At 58.9% G+C, this 18,195-nt stretch overlaps 2 protein-coding genes and 1 long non-coding RNA gene across 9 annotated transcripts; 2 read left to right on the forward strand and 1 right to left on the reverse strand.

The window, feature by feature from the left end:
- The first annotated feature begins 1,243 nt into the window (after positions 1-1,243).
- CHRND (cholinergic receptor nicotinic delta subunit) lies at positions 1,244-10,811 on the forward strand. 6 transcript variants are annotated; one of them, XR_008207738.1, is made up of 18 exons: positions 1,244-1,666; positions 1,985-2,146; positions 2,543-2,740; positions 3,414-3,461; positions 3,674-3,863; positions 3,942-4,050; positions 4,129-4,288; positions 4,397-4,539; positions 4,633-4,792; positions 4,867-5,055; positions 5,141-5,302; positions 5,420-5,474; positions 5,676-5,826; positions 5,950-6,100; positions 6,240-6,323; positions 6,477-6,589; positions 6,665-6,992; positions 7,145-7,887. XR_008207738.1 is itself a non-coding variant. In XM_052686906.1 (13 exons), exons 1-13 carry the CDS (start codon positions 1,546-1,548, stop codon positions 5,867-5,869), a joined length of 1,740 nt encoding a protein of 579 aa, XP_052542866.1. In that variant the 5' UTR covers positions 1,244-1,545; the 3' UTR covers positions 5,870-5,962. The 6 variants fall into 6 exon arrangements, 4 of the variants coding, with proteins under 4 accessions (XP_052542866.1, XP_052542870.1, XP_052542867.1 ...); XR_008207739.1 differs by lacking the exons at positions 5,676-5,826; positions 5,950-6,100; XM_052686906.1 differs by lacking the exons at positions 5,676-5,826; positions 6,240-6,323; positions 6,477-6,589; positions 6,665-6,992; positions 7,145-7,887 and having other exon boundaries at positions 5,827-5,962.
- A 575-nt stretch (positions 10,812-11,386) lies between these two features.
- CHRNG (cholinergic receptor nicotinic gamma subunit) lies at positions 11,387-15,702 on the forward strand. 2 transcript variants are annotated; one of them, XM_052685796.1, is made up of 12 exons: positions 11,387-11,506; positions 11,770-11,909; positions 12,028-12,072; positions 12,222-12,331; positions 12,418-12,573; positions 12,912-13,009; positions 13,706-13,909; positions 14,187-14,301; positions 14,588-14,702; positions 14,935-15,139; positions 15,210-15,343; positions 15,423-15,702. In XM_052685796.1, exons 1-12 carry the CDS (start codon positions 11,461-11,463, stop codon positions 15,588-15,590), a joined length of 1,536 nt encoding a protein of 511 aa, XP_052541756.1. In that variant the 5' UTR covers positions 11,387-11,460; the 3' UTR covers positions 15,591-15,702. The 2 variants fall into 2 exon arrangements, with proteins under 2 accessions (XP_052541756.1, XP_052541757.1); XM_052685797.1 differs by having other exon boundaries at positions 11,414-11,506; positions 11,702-11,909.
- On the reverse strand, positions 14,699-15,522 carry LOC128081988 (uncharacterized). The gene is made up of 3 exons (XR_008207491.1): positions 15,405-15,522; positions 15,180-15,294; positions 14,699-14,720 (listed from the first exon to the last, which is right to left on the reverse strand). It is a non-coding gene; the product is annotated as an uncharacterized LOC128081988 (long non-coding RNA).
- Positions 15,703-18,195: the final 2,493 nt, after the last annotated feature.

Below are 18,195 nucleotides of genomic sequence, written 5' to 3' on the forward strand. Positions count from 1 at the left end.
CTGACCCTTCGTCTCCCACCACCTTGCCAGCCCACAAAGGACCCCCCATCATCGCCACCCCCACATCCAGGTGGGCACCCCAGAGGATGTCCCGCGGTGTCCCTCCCCCCCCCCGTCCAGGGTATGTCGCCATGGTGGCGGCCGGGCTCGGCTGCTCACGCCAATTATCGGACAATTGGGGGCCTCGGGGGCAACGTCCCACCCGCTCTGGGGTCCCACTGCCACTGCCTGCGCCAATTAGGTTAATGGGGTTGGCACCGGCACCGAGGCTGGGGGGGGGGGGGGGGAGAGCGGGGGGGCACAGTGGTACCGTGGGACCGGTGAGCAGCACCTCTGTGGGTACCAAATGCTGACCCCGTTGCATGACCTCACATCACCCAGGGGCGAATGGGGACAATACGGGCATGGCCGTGCAGGATGGGGGGTGGGGACGCTCCCAGTGGTGGGGTGACACCGTGTCCCCCCGGAGCGTGTCCTTTCGGTGTCCCCATGCCAGGCAGGCAGAGAGGGGGGCCGAGGTGGGAGCTTTCACGTGGGGCTGTCCCGGTGCCAGCGGTGCCCTCGCACGCCGCCAGTGCCGCTCCTTTGATGTGCCACTGAAGCGGCATTGTCAGCGCCCCGCTGGCACAATTAGGACCGGGGTTGGAGGGTGGGGGTGGGAGGGGAGTGCAACACGGCTGTGGGCACGGGGGCACCCCTGTCCTTAATGGGGATGGGAATGAGTTGCGGGCACCCCTAAGTGGGCATGGGGACGTGGGCATCCCTTCTTCTAATGGGGATAGGGGCACAGGAACATGGACACCCCTTCCTCTAATGGGGACCGAGAGAGAGACGTGGGCAGAGATAGGGATGTTAGTATTGCCAGACCCCAGTGGGTTTGGGGACACAGGCACCCCAAGTGGGTGATATGGCCATGGAACATGGGGAGGGTGGCAAAGGAGGCACCTCCAAAAGCTTGGGGCTGCGGGCACTGGGGGGAAGGGTCTGTCCGGCATCGTGGGCTGCGGGGACACAAAGCCACCCCCGGCTCCATGGGCCCCCCATCTCCTCATCTCGGTGCCCGCCAACCACCTTTGAAGCACCCGCCACCGCCGCCAATGCCGTCGCGTTCCCACCCGCCCGCGGAACCCCCCCCCCCTCCTCTTCCTCGCTCCCAGCTGCCCCTTCCCCGGGGCCTGGGGCCGAGTTCGGGGGGCACCGTTGGGGAGGAAGGAGGGTGGCGGGGCCGAGATTGGCGTGAAAATGATCAAGGGCCGCGGGCAGCGCCGGAGCGCAGCGCCCGTCTGATGCTGCCCGCCCAGAGGCCCCGTCGAACAAAGGCAGCATTGAGGCCCCGAGCTGCGTCCCCAAGCCCGGACCCCCCCTCTGGGCTGGCATCTTGGCGCGACATTAATGAACTCGCCTGTTTGTGCTCCCCTGGCCCCTCTCTCCTCCCACCACCCGGGGGGCACTGTATATATCCGCGCCTCCTCGCCCGCCTCGGGCACTTTAGGGCTCACACCCTAAAACCTTTGCCTGGCTGGGATCGAGCAAGGAGGGAAGAGGATGTGGGGTGCTGTCCCCATGGTCCACCTGTCCTCCCCCGTGATGCTGCTGCTCCTACAGCTGGCTGGGGGTGCTCCCATGGGCCAGGGGCTGTACCCCATGCCAGCTAGCGTCCTGCAAGGTCAGTGCCAGCGGTGGGCATGGGGCATCATTTGGGCAGGGTTTTTAGGGGGGAGCTGTAGGAGCTGGGATTATTCTTTTATTTTATTTTAGGGGGTGGCACAAAGAGGATGCTCAGCTCCCCATCACATCCATGCCACCTCCACCCACCCATGTGCCAACCCCATGGGGAGGTGACATCACCCCAAGCCATGCCAATGGGACTGCCAGAGCCTTTGCCCACTTAATGCCTGTCATGGAGATACTGGGGCATGGGTGGTAGGCTGGGGGCTTTGAGGGGGGGGAGGGCGTCACAGTGTTCTGAGTGAGCCCCCTGCAGCACTGTCGAGCCGGGGGACGCTGGTGTTGGAAGCAGCACTGAGGAGCGCGCTGCTGGCACTGGAGCAGGCACTGGCTGAGCAGCAGAAGCAACGGGGTGCCTGTGGGCTCTGTGCTCCCTGCCTCTTCCCTCCCTGTGCCAACATCACCCGAAGCTGCCCACGTGAGTCTCATCTCCCCGCAGCCCTACCCCATCCCTTATAGATCCTACCCAGACAATATCCCCCATAGCTGCCACCCCTATAGGCTTTACCAAAACAGTGCCCTTTCTGCTAGAGACCCTACTGAAACACTGCCCGGAAACCCTACCCAAGCAGATCCCCATCCTCTTGAGATCCTACCCAAACTGAAGCCCTACCCGAAACATTGCCAGACCCTTTCTTCCCACCCCAAATACTCCCCCAGAACATACCCTGAGATCCTACCCCACTCAGGAGACCCTACCAAAACACAACAGCCCCACCATGCCTCATCCCCACCCACCCTGGGATGACCCAGGCAGGGGTGGGCAGGGGGCAATGAGGACATGAGGATGCCCACAACCTCACTGTCCCCACAGCCCCTGCCATGCCCCTTGCCGTGCCCCCCAGCTGCCAGGCCCTGCTGGATGCCCAGGATCTGCCCGAACTGCCCCAACGCCACTGGGCTCTGAGCCAGGCGTGTGCCTCCTACCTGCGCCTGTGCCCCCCCCAGGGCACTCAGCCTGCCTGCACCCTGCTCAGTGCCCAGCGCTGCCAGCACCGCCTCCAGGAGTGCCGTGAGTGGGCATCTCCTGGAAAGGGGAGACCCTACAATAACAAATGAGGCATCAGATTGCCTGGAGGGCATATGGGGCAGTGAGGGTGGGATGGGATGGGAGGGGGAGGCTGGGGGGGGTGATGGGGTGAGAGGGGAGAGGGAGGTTGGAGGATGGAGTATTGTGTGGTGAAATGAGGGAAAGAAGAGCTGGGAATGAAAGAGGAATGTGGAGTGAGATTTGTGGGCTGGAAGCATTAGGATGGGAAAATGGGAGTGGAGGCATTGAGGGGTGATTGGGAACATGAGTGGGATTAGGAGGAAAAGAGCTGGGGATGAAGGAGGGATCTGGGGTCCAGATGAGATCTGTGGGATGGAGGTTTTGGGAGGGATGGGGAAATGGGGATGGGGCATTGGAGATGATACAGGGGAGGAGGTGGGATGAGAAATGAGAGTTCAGAAGTGGGATGGAGCACTGGAAGGATCACAGAGGGATCGAAGTGGATCAGGGCAATATGGGGTGGAATGGAGAGATTGAGGGCACAGACACACTGAGGGGTGGAGGATATGGAGTGGGACAGGACACTGGGGGTACAGACTGGGGACACAGAGCCATTGGGGACAACAAGGACATCGTGCGACACTGAGGGCAGCGGACACATGGCCCCCACCCACCACACCAACTCATTCCACAGTGCTGGCGAAGGCAGCCCCAGATCCCAGCATAGCAGCAACGATGCCAGGTGAGCCGGGGACAGCAGCCCCCGCCACCCCCACAGCCCCCAGCCCCACGCTGTGCCGGGGGCAGAGGTTAGCGTCGGCAGCTGCCAGCCCGCAGGGTGCCCCCGGCCCACCGCCCGCTCGCCTCCGTGAGCACGATGAGGCGTGACAGCGCGTCCTACCCCCGCTGCCCCCTCCCTCCACGGCCACACTCCTCACAGCTTTATCCCCTCAGAGCGCTGCGGGAGCCGGGCGGACCCCTCCATCAACAGCACAGCCCCACGAGGACGCATCATGGGCGGCAGCGTGGCCCGGCGCGGGGCTTGGCCATGGCTGGTGTCGGTGCGGCTGCACGGGGAGCTGGTGTGCGGTGGGGTGTTGGTGAGCCACACGTGGGCCCTCACTGCTGCCCACTGCTTCAACGGGTATGGTGTGGGGATGGGGGTGTGGGGCGGCGCTGCTGTCTCCCCAGCCTAAATCGCTGCTCTCCATCTTTGTGCCAGGAACCAGAATGAGCTGGCATGGACGGTGGTGGTGGGTGACCACGAGCTGGGCAAGGCGGACCCTGGGGAGCGGGCAGTGCCTGTGCGACGCATCGTGCCTCACCCCAAGGTTGGTAGAGGTGGGCACTTCCAGATCATTCCTACGCTCCCCATAACTCCTCACTTACACTCCCTTCATCTCCCTCAGTTCAATCCCAAGACGTTTCATGGGGACTTGGCGCTGCTGGAGCTGGCAGAGCCACTGGCACCATCAGGCACCGTGAGCCCCGTGTGCCTGCCCAGTGGTACCACCGAGCCCAGGCCCGGCACCCCCTGTCACATTGTGGGCTGGGGGTCCCTGTATGAAGGTAGGTGCCAACCAGCAACCATGGGGTCTGCGCTCGGTGCTGAGCCACCAAGCCAAAGGTGGGCATTCCAAGCATGGGATACCCCGTAACGGGCACCTTGCCTGGCAGAGGGGCCGTCGGCAGAGGTGGTGATGGAGGCACAGGTGCCCCTGCTCAGCCAGGAGACGTGTCGGGCAGCTCTGGGCAGAGAGCTGCTCACCAGCGCCATGTTCTGTGCTGGATATCTGTCTGGGGGCATCGATTCCTGCCAGGTAATGCCAACCCACGACATGGCAGTGCCCTGGGCATGGGGTGAGCACACAGCCTGTCCTGCTTGGCCTGATGTGCAGCTATCCCCCCCCCAGGGTGACTCGGGTGGTCCACTGGTGTGTCAGGACCCCTCCTCGTACCGCTTTGTCCTGTATGGCATCACCTCGTGGGGTGATGGCTGTGGTGAGCGGGGTAAGCCAGGTGTCTACACTCGCGTGGCTGCCTTTGCCGACTGGCTCAGCCTGCAGATGGACTGTGAGTGCCAGTATGGGGCACGGGGTGACATCCCAGGGGGCTCAGCATCTCACAGCAGCACTGTGCCCTTGCAGCTGTTCCTGGCAGCTGGGAGCCAAGCTGCTTTGACCTGCTGGCCCTGTCCCAGCTGCCCCCTGAGCAGCAGCCCCTCGAGCACACCCGTCTCTGCTCCTTCTATGCGGGGTCCTGCCGGGCTGCCCCAGGCCAAGCCAGCTGCACACACCTTGCCAATGAGACGTGCCGTGCCCGGATGAGGCGATGCGGTGAGATGAAGTGATAGCATGGGGTTGGGGGACTGAACTGGGTTGGCATGGGGCTGGGGACACAGCTCTCTTGCTGAACCCACAGAGCTGCATTCCTACGCCCAGACTCTGGTGGGTCTCCTGCGCCGGGCTGGGGATTTCATCCGAAACCAGCTTGACTTCTCTTTCCTCACCCGCACCCTGCCCCAGCTCCTGGGCAAGATCTATGGTCATCTCTTCCCTGTCCGCATCCGTAGAGGTGCCCCAGGTACCCACATGGACTGTGCCTCCCTCTGGGGATGTGCCACCCCTGTGCTGATGGCTGGAAGACCAACACCCTGCTCTGGACCGCCTGACACCCTGTCCCTCCTGCTTGTCTCTGCAGACCCAGTGATGGTCGAGCACCCCACATCTGAGGGACCCCTGAGACCAACCCACAGGTAAAGGGGGATGTGTGGGCATCATGGGTTGTGGCAGAAGAGGGGACAGGTTTTGAGGAGGTCAGCACTGATACGGCTTCTTGCATTCAACAGCAGGGTCTTGCTCTTCCCAAGACCCACCAGGGGTGCATGCGAGGTGGCAGTGCCCAGGGGATGGGTGGCACCAGGCACCCACCTGAGCTCACCCTCCTGTGCTTGCAGGCAGCTGCCCACCTTCAGGGAGTTTTTTGGGTCTGTGGGGCCGCGGCTGCAGGACTGGGTGCAGGCTCTGAGGGCCACAGTGGGGGGCAGCACTCTGACACCCACCCCAGATGGGGAGCAGCTCCCTGAGGAGACATGGCTCTTCTTACAGGTACTTGCAGAGAAATGGGCTGAGTGGAGCACTGCCCCCATGATGGTGCCAGCAGGGACCATACCCCTGCAGCACCCCATGGGTGCCCCACTGTCTGCACTGTCCCCCTCCCCTTCCCTGTAGCAGGGTGAGGAGCTGGTGAAGGAGCTGGTGGGACAGGGCAGAGCCTTCCTCACTCAGCTCCGGGCAGAGATGGACCTTGACACACCGTTGGAGGCCATGCAGGCACTCAGAGAGCCAACTGGAGAGCCAGTTGGGAACCTTGTGCAGAACTGTGAGCTCTGGGGGGGAGGTTTGGTAGGGTACGGGGCTGGTTAGGTATGGGACTGGTGGAGCGTGGGGATAGCCAGCACTGAGCTCCATGCCCAGGCAGCGCCCCCACTGAGAGTGTCACCAATTATGTTTTCATGCAGGGGCATTGCACAGAGAGAAACGAGAGCTGGTGCCCACAATGCCGGGGCTGGAGGAAGAGGGGCAGGAGGCAGGCACAGGCAGAGGTAAGCACCCTGCAGCACCTGTGCTATGTGATGCTATGGGGATGGTGACAAATCCAACCCCAGCACTGCACCCCAGCCTGAGGCTGGCTGCAGCACGGTGCCCCCGCACAATCCCTGACACCCCCCTTCCATCTCTCTCCTATTTCCCCCCAGTTGCAGCTTGCCCCGGCCTCAATGCTTCTGCACTGCGGGTTGGCGTGGTGCAGGAGCTCTACGCCTGGGTGCTGCAGGTGCCAGAGCCAGATCTGGCCATGACCTTCCAGGAGGTGCGAGCAGGGCTATTGGCAGCATGTCAATATCTCTCCAGCTGTGGGGCTAACAGCATTTTCCTCCTCCTACAGATCCTGGTGGACCTGAGCTCCAAAAACACCAAGGGGTTGTACCGGGCGCAGGTGCGGGCCACGGTGGGCGGCCGGCCCACGGCTTTTGCTGGGCTGGTGGGGCTGGAGAGCGACTCGCTGGCACGCAGCATGCCTGGCCTCGTGGCCTTGGCACTTGAGGCTCTGAAAACCTAGGGGTGCTGGCAGGGGATGAGGAATGACTCCTGTTCCCCATGCACACCTCTTATTTATTTGTACAGAGAAAGGTTTATTTTTCAATAAAGAAAGGCTCTATTTTCTGGTAGCTGGTGAGGATGAAACAAGTGACGTGCCGAGCGGTGCCAGTGAGGTGGGCATCAGCAGGATGTGACACCCGTGTTACCCCCATCACTTACCAGCCCAAGAAACATCCCCCATCCTTAGGTCCTTCCCCTGGCACCGGGGGGGGGAGGGAAGGGAGGGGGGTTGTGTACTCACCACTCACAGCACTCTTCACCCCAGAGAACAGCACCCTGTGCCATCCCAGTGAGGACCCTCACCAAAGCTCACACCAGTGTCAGACCACATGTGCCATAGGCACTGATTAGGTGCCAGCACCTCCACGTCTCCCAGCAGCATCTGCTGAGCAGTGAAGGGACTGCTCCTCCAAGCACTCAGGTGACAAGATGGCACTGAGGGGTGGTGAGCCCAGCTGTTCCTGCCTGTCTCCCTTCTCTGGGCGTGGGGGTGCCGGAAGCAGGGGGGCCAGAGTGGGTATCCGGAGCCGGCAGCCTTCCCCCCAGCACCTGGCACCATCCATCTCTGCGGCCGGACATCCGCTCAGGCAGGCCAAGCAGGGAGGTGGCGAGGAGCTGGCACAGCACGAAGGCACCGCAGGCACCGCATGGGGGACATGGCAGTGCTGCTGGCCTTGTTTGGGGCACTGGTGCTGTCGGGTGAGCGGAGCCGTGGGGTTTGGGTACAAGGATGCTGGGGGTCACTGCAGTGAGGTTGGGGCTGGGGTGGTGGTGTCTGTGTCCCAGATGAGCACACGTGTATCCTTATATGTCCTAGTCTATGTCCATGTGTGCATCTACCCCCATGCCCTATGCCACGGCTTCTGCACTGGCATCTTGTACTAGTTTGTCTCTACATGTCTCTATATCCATGTGTTTGTATATCCCTGTGTTTGTGTCCGTGCATGCATATGTGTCCTCATAAGTGTGCCATTCCTGTGCACACGCACCACATCTGGGTGCCCATCTCCCTGTCCTTGCATGGCATTGACACGCTGTCTGCCTCTGTCTGCCTCTGCCCAACCCCTCTGCCTGACCTCGAGCTCCCCAGGTGGGCTCTGTGTTAACCAGGAGGAGCGGCTCATCCATTACCTCTTTGAGGAGAGAGGCTACAACAAGGAGGTGCGCCCCGTTGCCTCTGCCGATGAAGTTGTGGATGTCTACCTGGCCCTCACCCTCTCCAACCTCATCTCACTGGTGAGCCCCAGTGGGCAGTTGTACTCCAAGGGCTGCCTTGCATTGAAGGTCTTGGTTTGATCAGGGGGTATGGCCATGGCATCTCAGTGTCCCCCATGTTATTGCAGAAAGAGGTGGACGAGACACTCACCACCAACGTATGGGTCGAACAAGTGAGTAGGGACAGGAGGGGTTGAGGGGACTGGGGCCATCACTGACAAAGTCCTGCCCATACCCCTCTTCCCTCTCAGTACCGTCATCCCCATGCCAAACCCATAGGCAAGGGGTGTCATTGGCGTGGTCATGGTGAGGTGACCCAAGCGTGTCTCCTACCAGAGCTGGACTGATTACCGTCTGCAGTGGAACACATCTGAATTCGGGGGTGTCGACGTGCTCCGCCTGCTGCCAGAGATGCTGTGGCTCCCTGAAATAGTCCTGGAGAACAAGTGAGCAGAGCTTGGTTCACCTCCCCAATTTCCCTGGGCAAGCATCTTCAGCCAGAGCTGTGCTCAGTGCCCAGGGCTCTCCCTTCCCTTGCCATCACCTCAGTTTCTCTCATGCAGCAATGACGGGCTCTTCGAAGTCGCCTACTACTGCAACGTGCTGGTCTACAACACTGGCTATGTCTACTGGCTGCCCCCCGCCATCTTCCGCAGCGCCTGCCCCATCAACGTCAACTTCTTCCCCTTTGATTGGCAGAACTGCACCCTCAAATTCAGGTGTGGGGTCTGGCACGTTCCCAATCATTGTGCCAGAGGATGGGAAGAGAGGACAAAGCGGTAGTCACAGACCTTCACTGCTTGTATCCTACCACATTTCAGCTCACTGGCATACAATGCGCAGGAGATCAGCATGCACCTGAAGGAAGAGAGTGACCCGGAGACCGAAAAGTATTACCGGGTGGAGTGGATCATCATCGACCCTGAAGGCTTCACAGGTAGCGCTGGTGCTCCTTGCTGAGTCCTGGGTCGGTGGGACATCCTGTACGGGGCTCAGGATCCCCCATGCTGTCCCATGTGTCCCAACAGAAAATGGCGAATGGGAAATCATCCACCGCCCGGCCCGCAAGAACATCCACCCCAGCTACCCCACTGAGAGCAGCGAGCACCAGGACATCACCTTCTACCTCATCATCAAGCGCAAGCCACTCTTCTACCTCATCAACATCGTCACACCCTGTGTCCTCATTGCCTTCATGGCCATCCTTGTCTTCTACCTGCCTGCTGACAGTGAGTGGCACCTACACTGGGCATGGGGACACCCAAGTCCCATACCTATCCTGGAACATGTGGATATCCCAATGTCCAACACAGCACTATGACAATTCTATGCAGGACACCATCCAACCACCCCTGGGCAGGGCATGGGATAACCCAAATGGGACCCTAGGCTACCCCTAGAGCATAAAGCCGTATATGGAGCAATTTAGGGTGGGACACTGGGAAGGGGGACATGGAACGGCTCCCTCTGCTCTCCAGGTGGTGAGAAGATGACTCTGGTGATCTCGGTGCTCCTGGCCCAGTCTGTCTTCCTACTGCTGGTCTCCCAGCGCCTGCCTGCCACCTCCCATGCCATCCCCCTCATTGGCAAGTGAGTTTTGGGGCACATCTCACAGTCCCAGGGTGGCAGAGAATGGCTCTGCATCTCCCCAGACCCCTGCAACTATACCAGCCCCAGATCTGTGTTCTCCACCCCCACAGGTACCTTCTGTTCATCATGCTGTTGGTGACGGCCGTGGTGGTGATCTGCGTTGTGGTCCTCAACTTCCATTTCCGCACCCCCAGCACTCACATCATGTCCGATTGGGTCAAAGAGGTGAAGGGGTGATGGGCAAGGGAGGGCAGCCACTGTGCGTCATGGCACCGGGGTGTCCAATCTGTACTACTGCAGGCAGCTGTGTGCTTAGTTGAGGACAGAAAGTGGGGACACGGTGGCATGTCCTATGCCAGGTGTTCCTGGAGATCCTGCCCCGCTTGCTGCACATGTCACACCCAGCTGAGAGCCCAGCAGGTGCCCCGTGCATCCGACGCTGCAGCTCGGCTGGGTACATTGCCAAGGCAGAGGAGTACTACAGTGTCAAGTCCCGCAGCGAGCTGATGTTTGAGAAGCAGTCAGAGAGGCATGGGCTGTCCAGCCGTGTCACCCCTGCCCGTGAGCCTCAGCCCCCCTGTGGGAATGTGGGGATATGGGGTGGGTGGCTGCTGTCCTTGGGAGCTCAGGGTCATCCCGTCCCCAGGCTTTGCACCAGCAGCCACAAGCGAGGAGCAGCTCTATAATCACCTGAAACCTACCCTGGATGAGGCCAATTTCATTGTCAAGCATATGCGGGAGAAAAACAGCTACAATGAGGTGGGGACCATGGGCACAGTGGGGAATGATGGGGCAGAGTGGGATCCCTAGGCTCCCCATGCTCTGCTCCTGGCTCCTTCCCCAGGAGAAGGACAACTGGAACCGCGTGGCACGAACCCTGGACCGCCTCTGCCTGTTCCTCATCACCCCCATGCTAGTGGTGGGCACTCTCTGGATCTTCCTCATGGGCATCTACAACCACCCACCACCACTGCCCTTCTCTGGAGACCCCTTTGACTACCGGGAGGAGAACAAGCGCTACATATAGGGCAGCCCTGAGAGTGGGGGTAGGGTCCTTTATGGCAGCCCCTCCACTCCTTCCTGCCTACCTGCTGTGGCTAGGAGAAATAAAGCTGGGTGCTTCACAATGTGGGGTGCAGAACTGGTGGTTAAGTGGGACCCACAACCCCCATTCAGACCCACAAGTGTCCCATCGCTCAGTGCCCCACTGGCTCCCAGAGAGTGCCTCCTTTCCTGCACAGCTCCGGTTTCAAGGGACGCAGCTGATGTCCCCATGCCGGTGGGGGCCCAGGACAGCTGTCACATCCTCTCCTCTAAGCCAGGAATGCACTGACATGGGGCTGGATGGAACTCATAGCCTTGGGATAGGCATTGCTCCCCAGACCGAGCTGGGGACTTCCCCACCCTGGGGACCACTAGTGGCCACTAAGGGGGACACAAAGCACTGGCTGGGGGGGGTTGCAAGAGTGCACACATAGCAGCAGATTTCTGCTATGAAGTTATACATATCACTGCAGGGGATATGGGGAAACTGAGGCATGGAGCTCCTTTGGTCCCCAACCCCAAATCCAGCCCTTCTTCCCAGCACACTGCTATCCCCCCACCAGCACAGAAGGGGAGACGTGGGTTGTCACTCACCCCTCCCTTATCCCTCATTGCTGCTGAGAACAGCTGATGGGATCAGGGACAGCTGTCCCATCCCAGTGGGCGCCAGGCCCAGAACGCTGGTGCGCAGGCGACTGAGCAGAGCCCCAGCCCTGCGCCTGCAGCTCCAACATGCGCTGCTCCGATCTCCTCCTCCTCGTCCTCTGTGCCCTGCCAGGTAAGGTGTGCCCACCCCAGGGAGAGGGGCAGCTCTGGGGAGAGGGGAGGCTGAAGAGTCCCTGGTGTCCCCTTCCACCACCTTTTCCCTGGGGTTTTGTCACCCATGGGTGCACAGCATTGTGTGCTGTCCCCATGCTCTGCTTGCACACCACCGAGGCTTTACATTCAACCCCTCCCCACGCACGCCCCCCAGCCATATCAGTACTGCCCCAAGGGCAGCACTAAGCTTCCCGTCCCCTCCCGGGGTGCCCCCACCCTAAGGCATAAGCTGCAGGAATCAGGAGGAGAAGTTGCTCCAGGACCTGATGACCAACTACAATCGCCACCTGCGCCCAGCGTTGCGTGGGGACCAGGTCATTGACGTCACCCTCAAACTCACCCTCACCAACCTCATCTCTCTGGTGAGACTCCCTCAGCACTATGGATTTAGGGTGCTGGGGTGATGCTGCTGGAGCTGGGTGGCGCTGGTGGGATGGGATGGTGGAGCTAAAGGTGCCTCCCTCCTTCCTTCCCTGTCAGAATGAGCGGGAGGAGACCCTCACCACCAATGTCTGGATCGAGATGGTGAGATCTCAGGCAGGACACCCCCTGATCACCCCTGATGGCAATTTGTGGTGGGCTGGCACCATAACCTACACTCCTTGTTGTGGATGCTCCTTTTGGGGCAGCCCCAGGGAGCATCATGACTCCCACGCTTTGCTCCCCTTCTCCAGCAATGGTCTGACTATCGCCTGCGGTGGGACCCTGAAAAATACGATGACATCCAGCAGCTGCGGGTGCCCTCCACCATGGTTTGGCTGCCCGACATTGTCTTGGAGAACAAGTGAGGCCATGCTAGGGTACAGCAGGGACACTTTCCCACAAGTGGTTGGCCTCACTTTGGAGTTGAACCTGTTCTTTTCCCCCCAGCATCGATGGGACATTCGAGATCACACTCTACACCAACGTGCTGGTGTACCCTGATGGCAGCATCTACTGGCTGCCCCCCGCCATCTACCGCAGCTCCTGCTCCATCCATGTCACTTACTTCCCCTTTGACTGGCAGAACTGCACCATGGTCTTCCAGTGAGCACAGCTTGTGGTGTTGGGGGTGGTCCCATAGGGACAGATGTGAGATGTCCCAATTTGCTCCAGAGTGGGCATCTTTCAATGAGTCCTAGAATGGGTGAGTGCCATCGACCTGGCACCTGGCTAACCATGGGTGACAAGAGGCACGTTTGCCCAGTTAAACTCCCATACAACAGGGACAAGAGTGACCGGCATGACACAGTGTCACTTTCATAGAGCAGCTTAGAGGGGAATGGATCTCAAAGACTGTTGAGTTCTAACACCTCTGTCGTGGGTGGGGTTGCCAACCTCCCCTGCTATTTTCTCACTGGTGCCATCCCTCTGCCCCTCTCCAGGTCCCAGACCTACAGCGCGAATGAAATCAACCTGCTGCTGACAGTGGAGGAAGGCCAGACTATAGAGTGGATCTTCATTGACCCTGAAGCCTTCACAGGTAACCGCACGACCTCCCCATGGCATCCCAAGGACAAACATTCCAAGGACAAGCATCCCATTCTATGATGCCCCACAGCCTGCACCAATGCCGGTGGCTGCTGAAATCAGGCAGAGTCAGAGGGCGGGGGCTGTTAGCAGCCCTTGCCATTACACAGGCACTTAAGTTATTAGTGGAAGAGGGAGCAGGGGGGGAGAGATTTGTTTCACCAGCCCCCCCGGCTCGCAGCACTCACCACTTGGCAGTCCCTCCCGGAGAGCTGCTCCTGGCAGTTTGATTGATGCTGGGAACGTATCTGTCACGGCCAAACGATGACGTTTTCCATCACATTTTAATTGCATATTGAAGGAACAAAATGCTTTTTGGGCAGCGAGATTTATTTTTTCATTACCGGCCCAAGCTGCGATCTTGATTGGGAAAAATCTATCGCTCCTGCAGACAGCGGGGGAAAACAACGTGCCTTAATAAAGCGTCACGCTCGGCTTCCCCACGGCTGCCTGGTGGCAGGGAGATGGGGGACTCCCAGCCCCGCACATAACTCATCCCCAAAGGGCTGTAGGTATCCCCTCCTACAGCTTCCAGGGGAATTCTGGAGCACCCTTCGGTGCTCAGCTCTCTATGGTAGCTATGACCCTTTCCTCCCACCCGGTGCCATTTCAACATGGGGACTCAAATGGTGGCATTGCTGCATGGCAGAGAATGGAGAATGGGCCATCAAGCACCGCCCTGCACGGAAGATCATCAACTCGGGGCACTTCACCCCAGATGACATCCAGTACCAGCAGGTGATCTTTTACCTCATCATCCAACGCAAGCCGCTCTTCTACATCATCAACATCATCGTGCCCTGCGTCCTCATCTCTTCTATGGCTGTGCTGGTCTACTTTCTGCCTGCCAAAGGTACTCTAGCTGGTGGGCACAGAGTGCAGTAATTGGAATGTGGGTTAGTGGGCATGGTGGTGATGGGTCAATAACTGAATTCAATGGTTTTTGTGGTCTTTTCCAGCCTTAATGATTCTATTATACTTGGGATTTGAGGTGGATTTCTGGGCATCTTAGAGTTAAGCTCTCTTGTAGAACTTGGTTGGGTCGGTGCTGGGGCATGGCAGCCCCTTTGGCAAAGCAGTGTTATGCCCACACCATTGTCCCCCGCCAACCTTACCCTTTGCTTTGTCAGCGGGGGGGCAGAAGTGCACCGTCTCCATCAACGTCCTTCTGGCCCAGACTGTCTTTCTCTTCCTCATTGCCCAGAAGGTGCCCGAGACCTCCCAGGCAGTGCCACTCATCGGGAAGTAAGTGATGCAAGGGGATGGGGAGCACCACGCCAGCAGGTCTCCAGGTGCCACGGGCAGGTGGAAACCATCTCCAGTCTGCCCATACTCTAGGCAGACAGGGGAGAGGGAACCAGGGCTCACAGACAGCTACATCCCATCCCTCCATGTGCAGGGCTGGCATAGGGCTATCACATGTCCATGTCCCCCTGCTAATCTCCAGTTTCTTTTGGTATCAAAATGGACTTATCACAGCTTGTAATCCAGTGGTTGCACTGCTTGCTGAGGCCCCATGTTCCCTCCCCAGGTACCTGACCTTCCTCATGGTAGTGACAGTGGTGATTGTGGTGAATGCTGTCATCGTCCTCAACGTCTCATTGAGAACACCCAACACTCACTCCATGTCGCAGAGGGTGCGCCAGGTAACTGTCTCCATTCTCCTGCCCCGTGGGAAATGGGGTCAGTATCTCTGGTCCTCCCTGCTGACTGGGGACCCCTACACGTCCCCAGGGGACCATACAGAACCACCAAGCTACTGAACACTGGGGAGCAGTAGTTGCCCATGGGCACGAGTGTACCCTAATGGGATGCTCCCCAGCAGGGGGAACATAATCAAACCTGGGCAATTTGGGTGGGTCATGTCCATGTTCCCAGGTGTGGCTGCACCTCCTGCCCCGCTACCTGGGCATGCACATGCCAGAGGAGGCCCCAGGGCCGCCGCCAGCCACCCGGCGACGCAGTTCCCTGGGGCTGATGGTGAAAGCCGATGAGTATATGCTATGGAAAGCCCGGACTGAGCTTCTCTTTGAGAAGCAGAAGGAGAGAGATGGACTGATGAAAACCGTGCTGGAGAAGATTGGTGAGTGAGTAGCACCTGGGCAGGGATGTGAGGCACTTACCAATGCACTGAGTGATGCTGGGTCATGTAGGACGTGGCCTGGAGAACAACTGTGCGCAGGACTTCTGCCAGAGCCTGGAGGAGGCGAGCCCTGAGATCCGGGCGTGCGTTGAGGCCTGCAACCACATTGCCAATGCCACGCGGGAGCAGAATGACTTCAGCAGCGTGAGTTGGGGGCACGTGGCACAGAAGGGCTGGGGGCGGTGGGATGGGCCCTCATCATCACCTTGGTATGAGCCAACAGGAGAACGAGGAGTGGATCCTGGTGGGGAGAGTGATCGACCGCGTCTGCTTCTTCATCATGGCTTCGCTCTTTGTGTGCGGCACCATTGGCATTTTCCTCATGGCTCACTTCAACAAGGCGCCTGCCCTGCCCTTCCCTGGGGACCCCAAGACGTACCTGCCCCCGTGACAGGTCCAAATGGCAGAATCCGGGGGTCCCCAGACCTAACTCTCAATGCCAAGAGTGGTGAATGGAGCATGGGGTGGCTGTGGTAGTGCTGAAAGCAGAAGTAAAGCCCGTGGTGGTCTCACGAGCTCCTGACCATCTTTGTACCCATTGGTGTGGTTACTCTCTTTGGACAGCCCTGGCATGACCCTGAGGGTCGCACTTAACTGGGGACAGGGACGGTGCTACAGACCTTTAAGCCACGCAGCACTCCATGGAGGCACTGAGGGGTGGGAGAAGGGGGAACCAGAGCAGAGTTGGGCATCTGATGGGCCATGCACTGCAAGATCTGCCAGCAGTGAGGTTCGCATTGCCCCCCGCAAATCCACAGCCTCAATGCTGTGGGCAAATGCAGGCCCTCGTATCCCCACAGCCGTGGTGGCAATGGGGCAGCAATGGGGCCGCAGGTGAGAACAGGCAATTCCTCCTTCCACTTGTATGCCAGCCACAGCAATTCAGCTGCTGTTGCTCCCTGGCAAGCTCCAGCAAGTGGCTTTGAGTGAAAAGAACAGAGCACCCAAATATTCTTTGGGAATGGTGCTATTACAAGCAGCACTTCAGTGCCTCATCTCATGTACTGAGCACAGTCCTTTCCCCCTGCCCCCACAGTGTCACATCCCCTCTCCCCCCGCTCCTCCCTGACCCCTGGGACCTGCAGCTTTGTCCCTGCTGGCAGGGGGGGTGCGGGAGCCAGCTTGGGAACGCTGGCAGGCAGTACGTGTCACCAGCAGAGAGGCACAGCAACGTGGCCTCATTTTGCCCCTGTGCCCCCATAGCCACGCACATTGATGTGCTATCACCAGGCCCAGGGTGGCTGGAAGGATGGGAGTGCCCTGGCCAAATGCCGCCAGCCCTACGAGGGACAGGAGCTGATCTCAGCTGCCTAAGCCATAGCACTAGGCACATCCCAGCCCCTGGGCTTTCTCTCCCTAAGGAGGAGCAGCATTGATGAGCTCTGGTGGAGGAACACTTTGCAGGTCACCCTGCCCAGAGCTTGCACAGCATGTGCTGCAAAAGGGAAAAATCTCCTCCAGCCCAGCACCAACCCCAGGTGCATGTGCCCCATCAAGAAGCACTAATAAGGGCAACATCTCCCCCTGCCTACCACTACTCACCTGCTCCACCTCCAAAATCAGGGATTCTTTTCACCTCTTTCTGAGTCAGGAAGCAGTTTTCCTCCTTGGTTCCAGATTGGAAACACCCCATAAGCTCCCACCATTATTCTCTGAACCCCCAACTCAGCCATCAGCCCCCATATGACTAGCTGTACCCAGACAGCCAAAGTTCACAGCCTGGCACAGCCCAGCATCCCCTGCCCAGGGAAAGCAAAGACCTGGCAATGACTCCATGGCTTGAAGGAGTTCCAGGCACTGGTGGTTTACTCAAAGGCTGCTGCACAGAGATCTGGGCAAGCTTAAGGGTGGACAAAGCCTCGAAGATGAGAGCAGGGAAGGTCATGACTCAGCACAGATCTGGGGCTCCTACACAGGCTTGCTTCCTGAATGAAGCTGTGAAGCCCTTGCTCGAGAACGACAGGTTCCTTCCCCTCCCAAACAAATTATGACCATCTTTTCACCACTCATACTAGCAGGACTCAGCTCACTCCTCAACTAACAGGAACCAGTGCCTGGGTTCCTCCAAACCTCCACCACAGTGACAGCAGGAAGGAAAGAACAGCCCCAGGGAAGGGCTCTTCTGCATTTTCCTTGCAATGATTATTTAAGGGCAAGCACAGCAGGACTGCAGCGTTTTCAGATTTAATAGCAAGCCTGCACTCATCAGCCCAGCTTAGACACAGGGTATCAGAGGCAAGAAGTGGGCGAGTACATGAAATAGCAGAGGTGGACGCGACGCACAGCTGGGCAAAACAACAGGACTCAAGCCCTAAGTGATGTCATCTGCAAGGAGCTAAATGCACTGTGGATGAAAGGAGCCTGCAGCTAGTATTTCAGCCTTGCCTTGCAAGGCTATTTTTGCTTAGATTGCTAAAATGTAATTACAACTAAATCCCCCTAACAAATACCAGAGAGCAGCAGGGGAGAGCTGTATTTAAAAGGAATTTTAAGTAGCAGCTGTAGTAGTACCTGATCACAGTGGGGAAAACAAACTGCGCCTGTGAAAGATCATTTGGTTGAAAGCTGGTGGAAAACGAGTGGCAAGAACAGAAACAGGGCTGTGGGGTCTTAAGAAACACAAAGAGCGATGCCACAGTCAGGGAAATGGCCTCTCCCCCCTGCCCAGGCAGATGCCAGGAGGTACAAGCTGCATGGCCGTGGGGAGGTGGCCGCAGGGGGCAGTTAGTCATCGCTGTCACTGCACTGAATGCTTCCAGAGACCGCCTGGGACCGAAACCCTCAATGCGGAAAACAAGCCCTTCAGAAGATTGAATTATTTCAGGCTGTCTTCTCTGCTGGTCCTGGCTGCTTTCAGTCTAGACTTCAATAATAACATGGAATTTGCAATTTGAAGACATGAGGCTGAAGGTCTCCCAGGCCCCAAGGCCAGAACTTGTCCCAGACACAGGCTGCTGGTTCTGCAGGTCCCAGAGCCCCTTCTCCTGGGGGATTGT

This window comes from Tympanuchus pallidicinctus, unplaced genomic scaffold, assembly GCF_026119805.1.
Source record: "Tympanuchus pallidicinctus isolate F22 unplaced genomic scaffold, pur_lepc_1.0 scaffold22, whole genome shotgun sequence".
Classification (NCBI taxonomy): domain Eukaryota; kingdom Metazoa; phylum Chordata; class Aves; order Galliformes; family Phasianidae; genus Tympanuchus; species Tympanuchus pallidicinctus.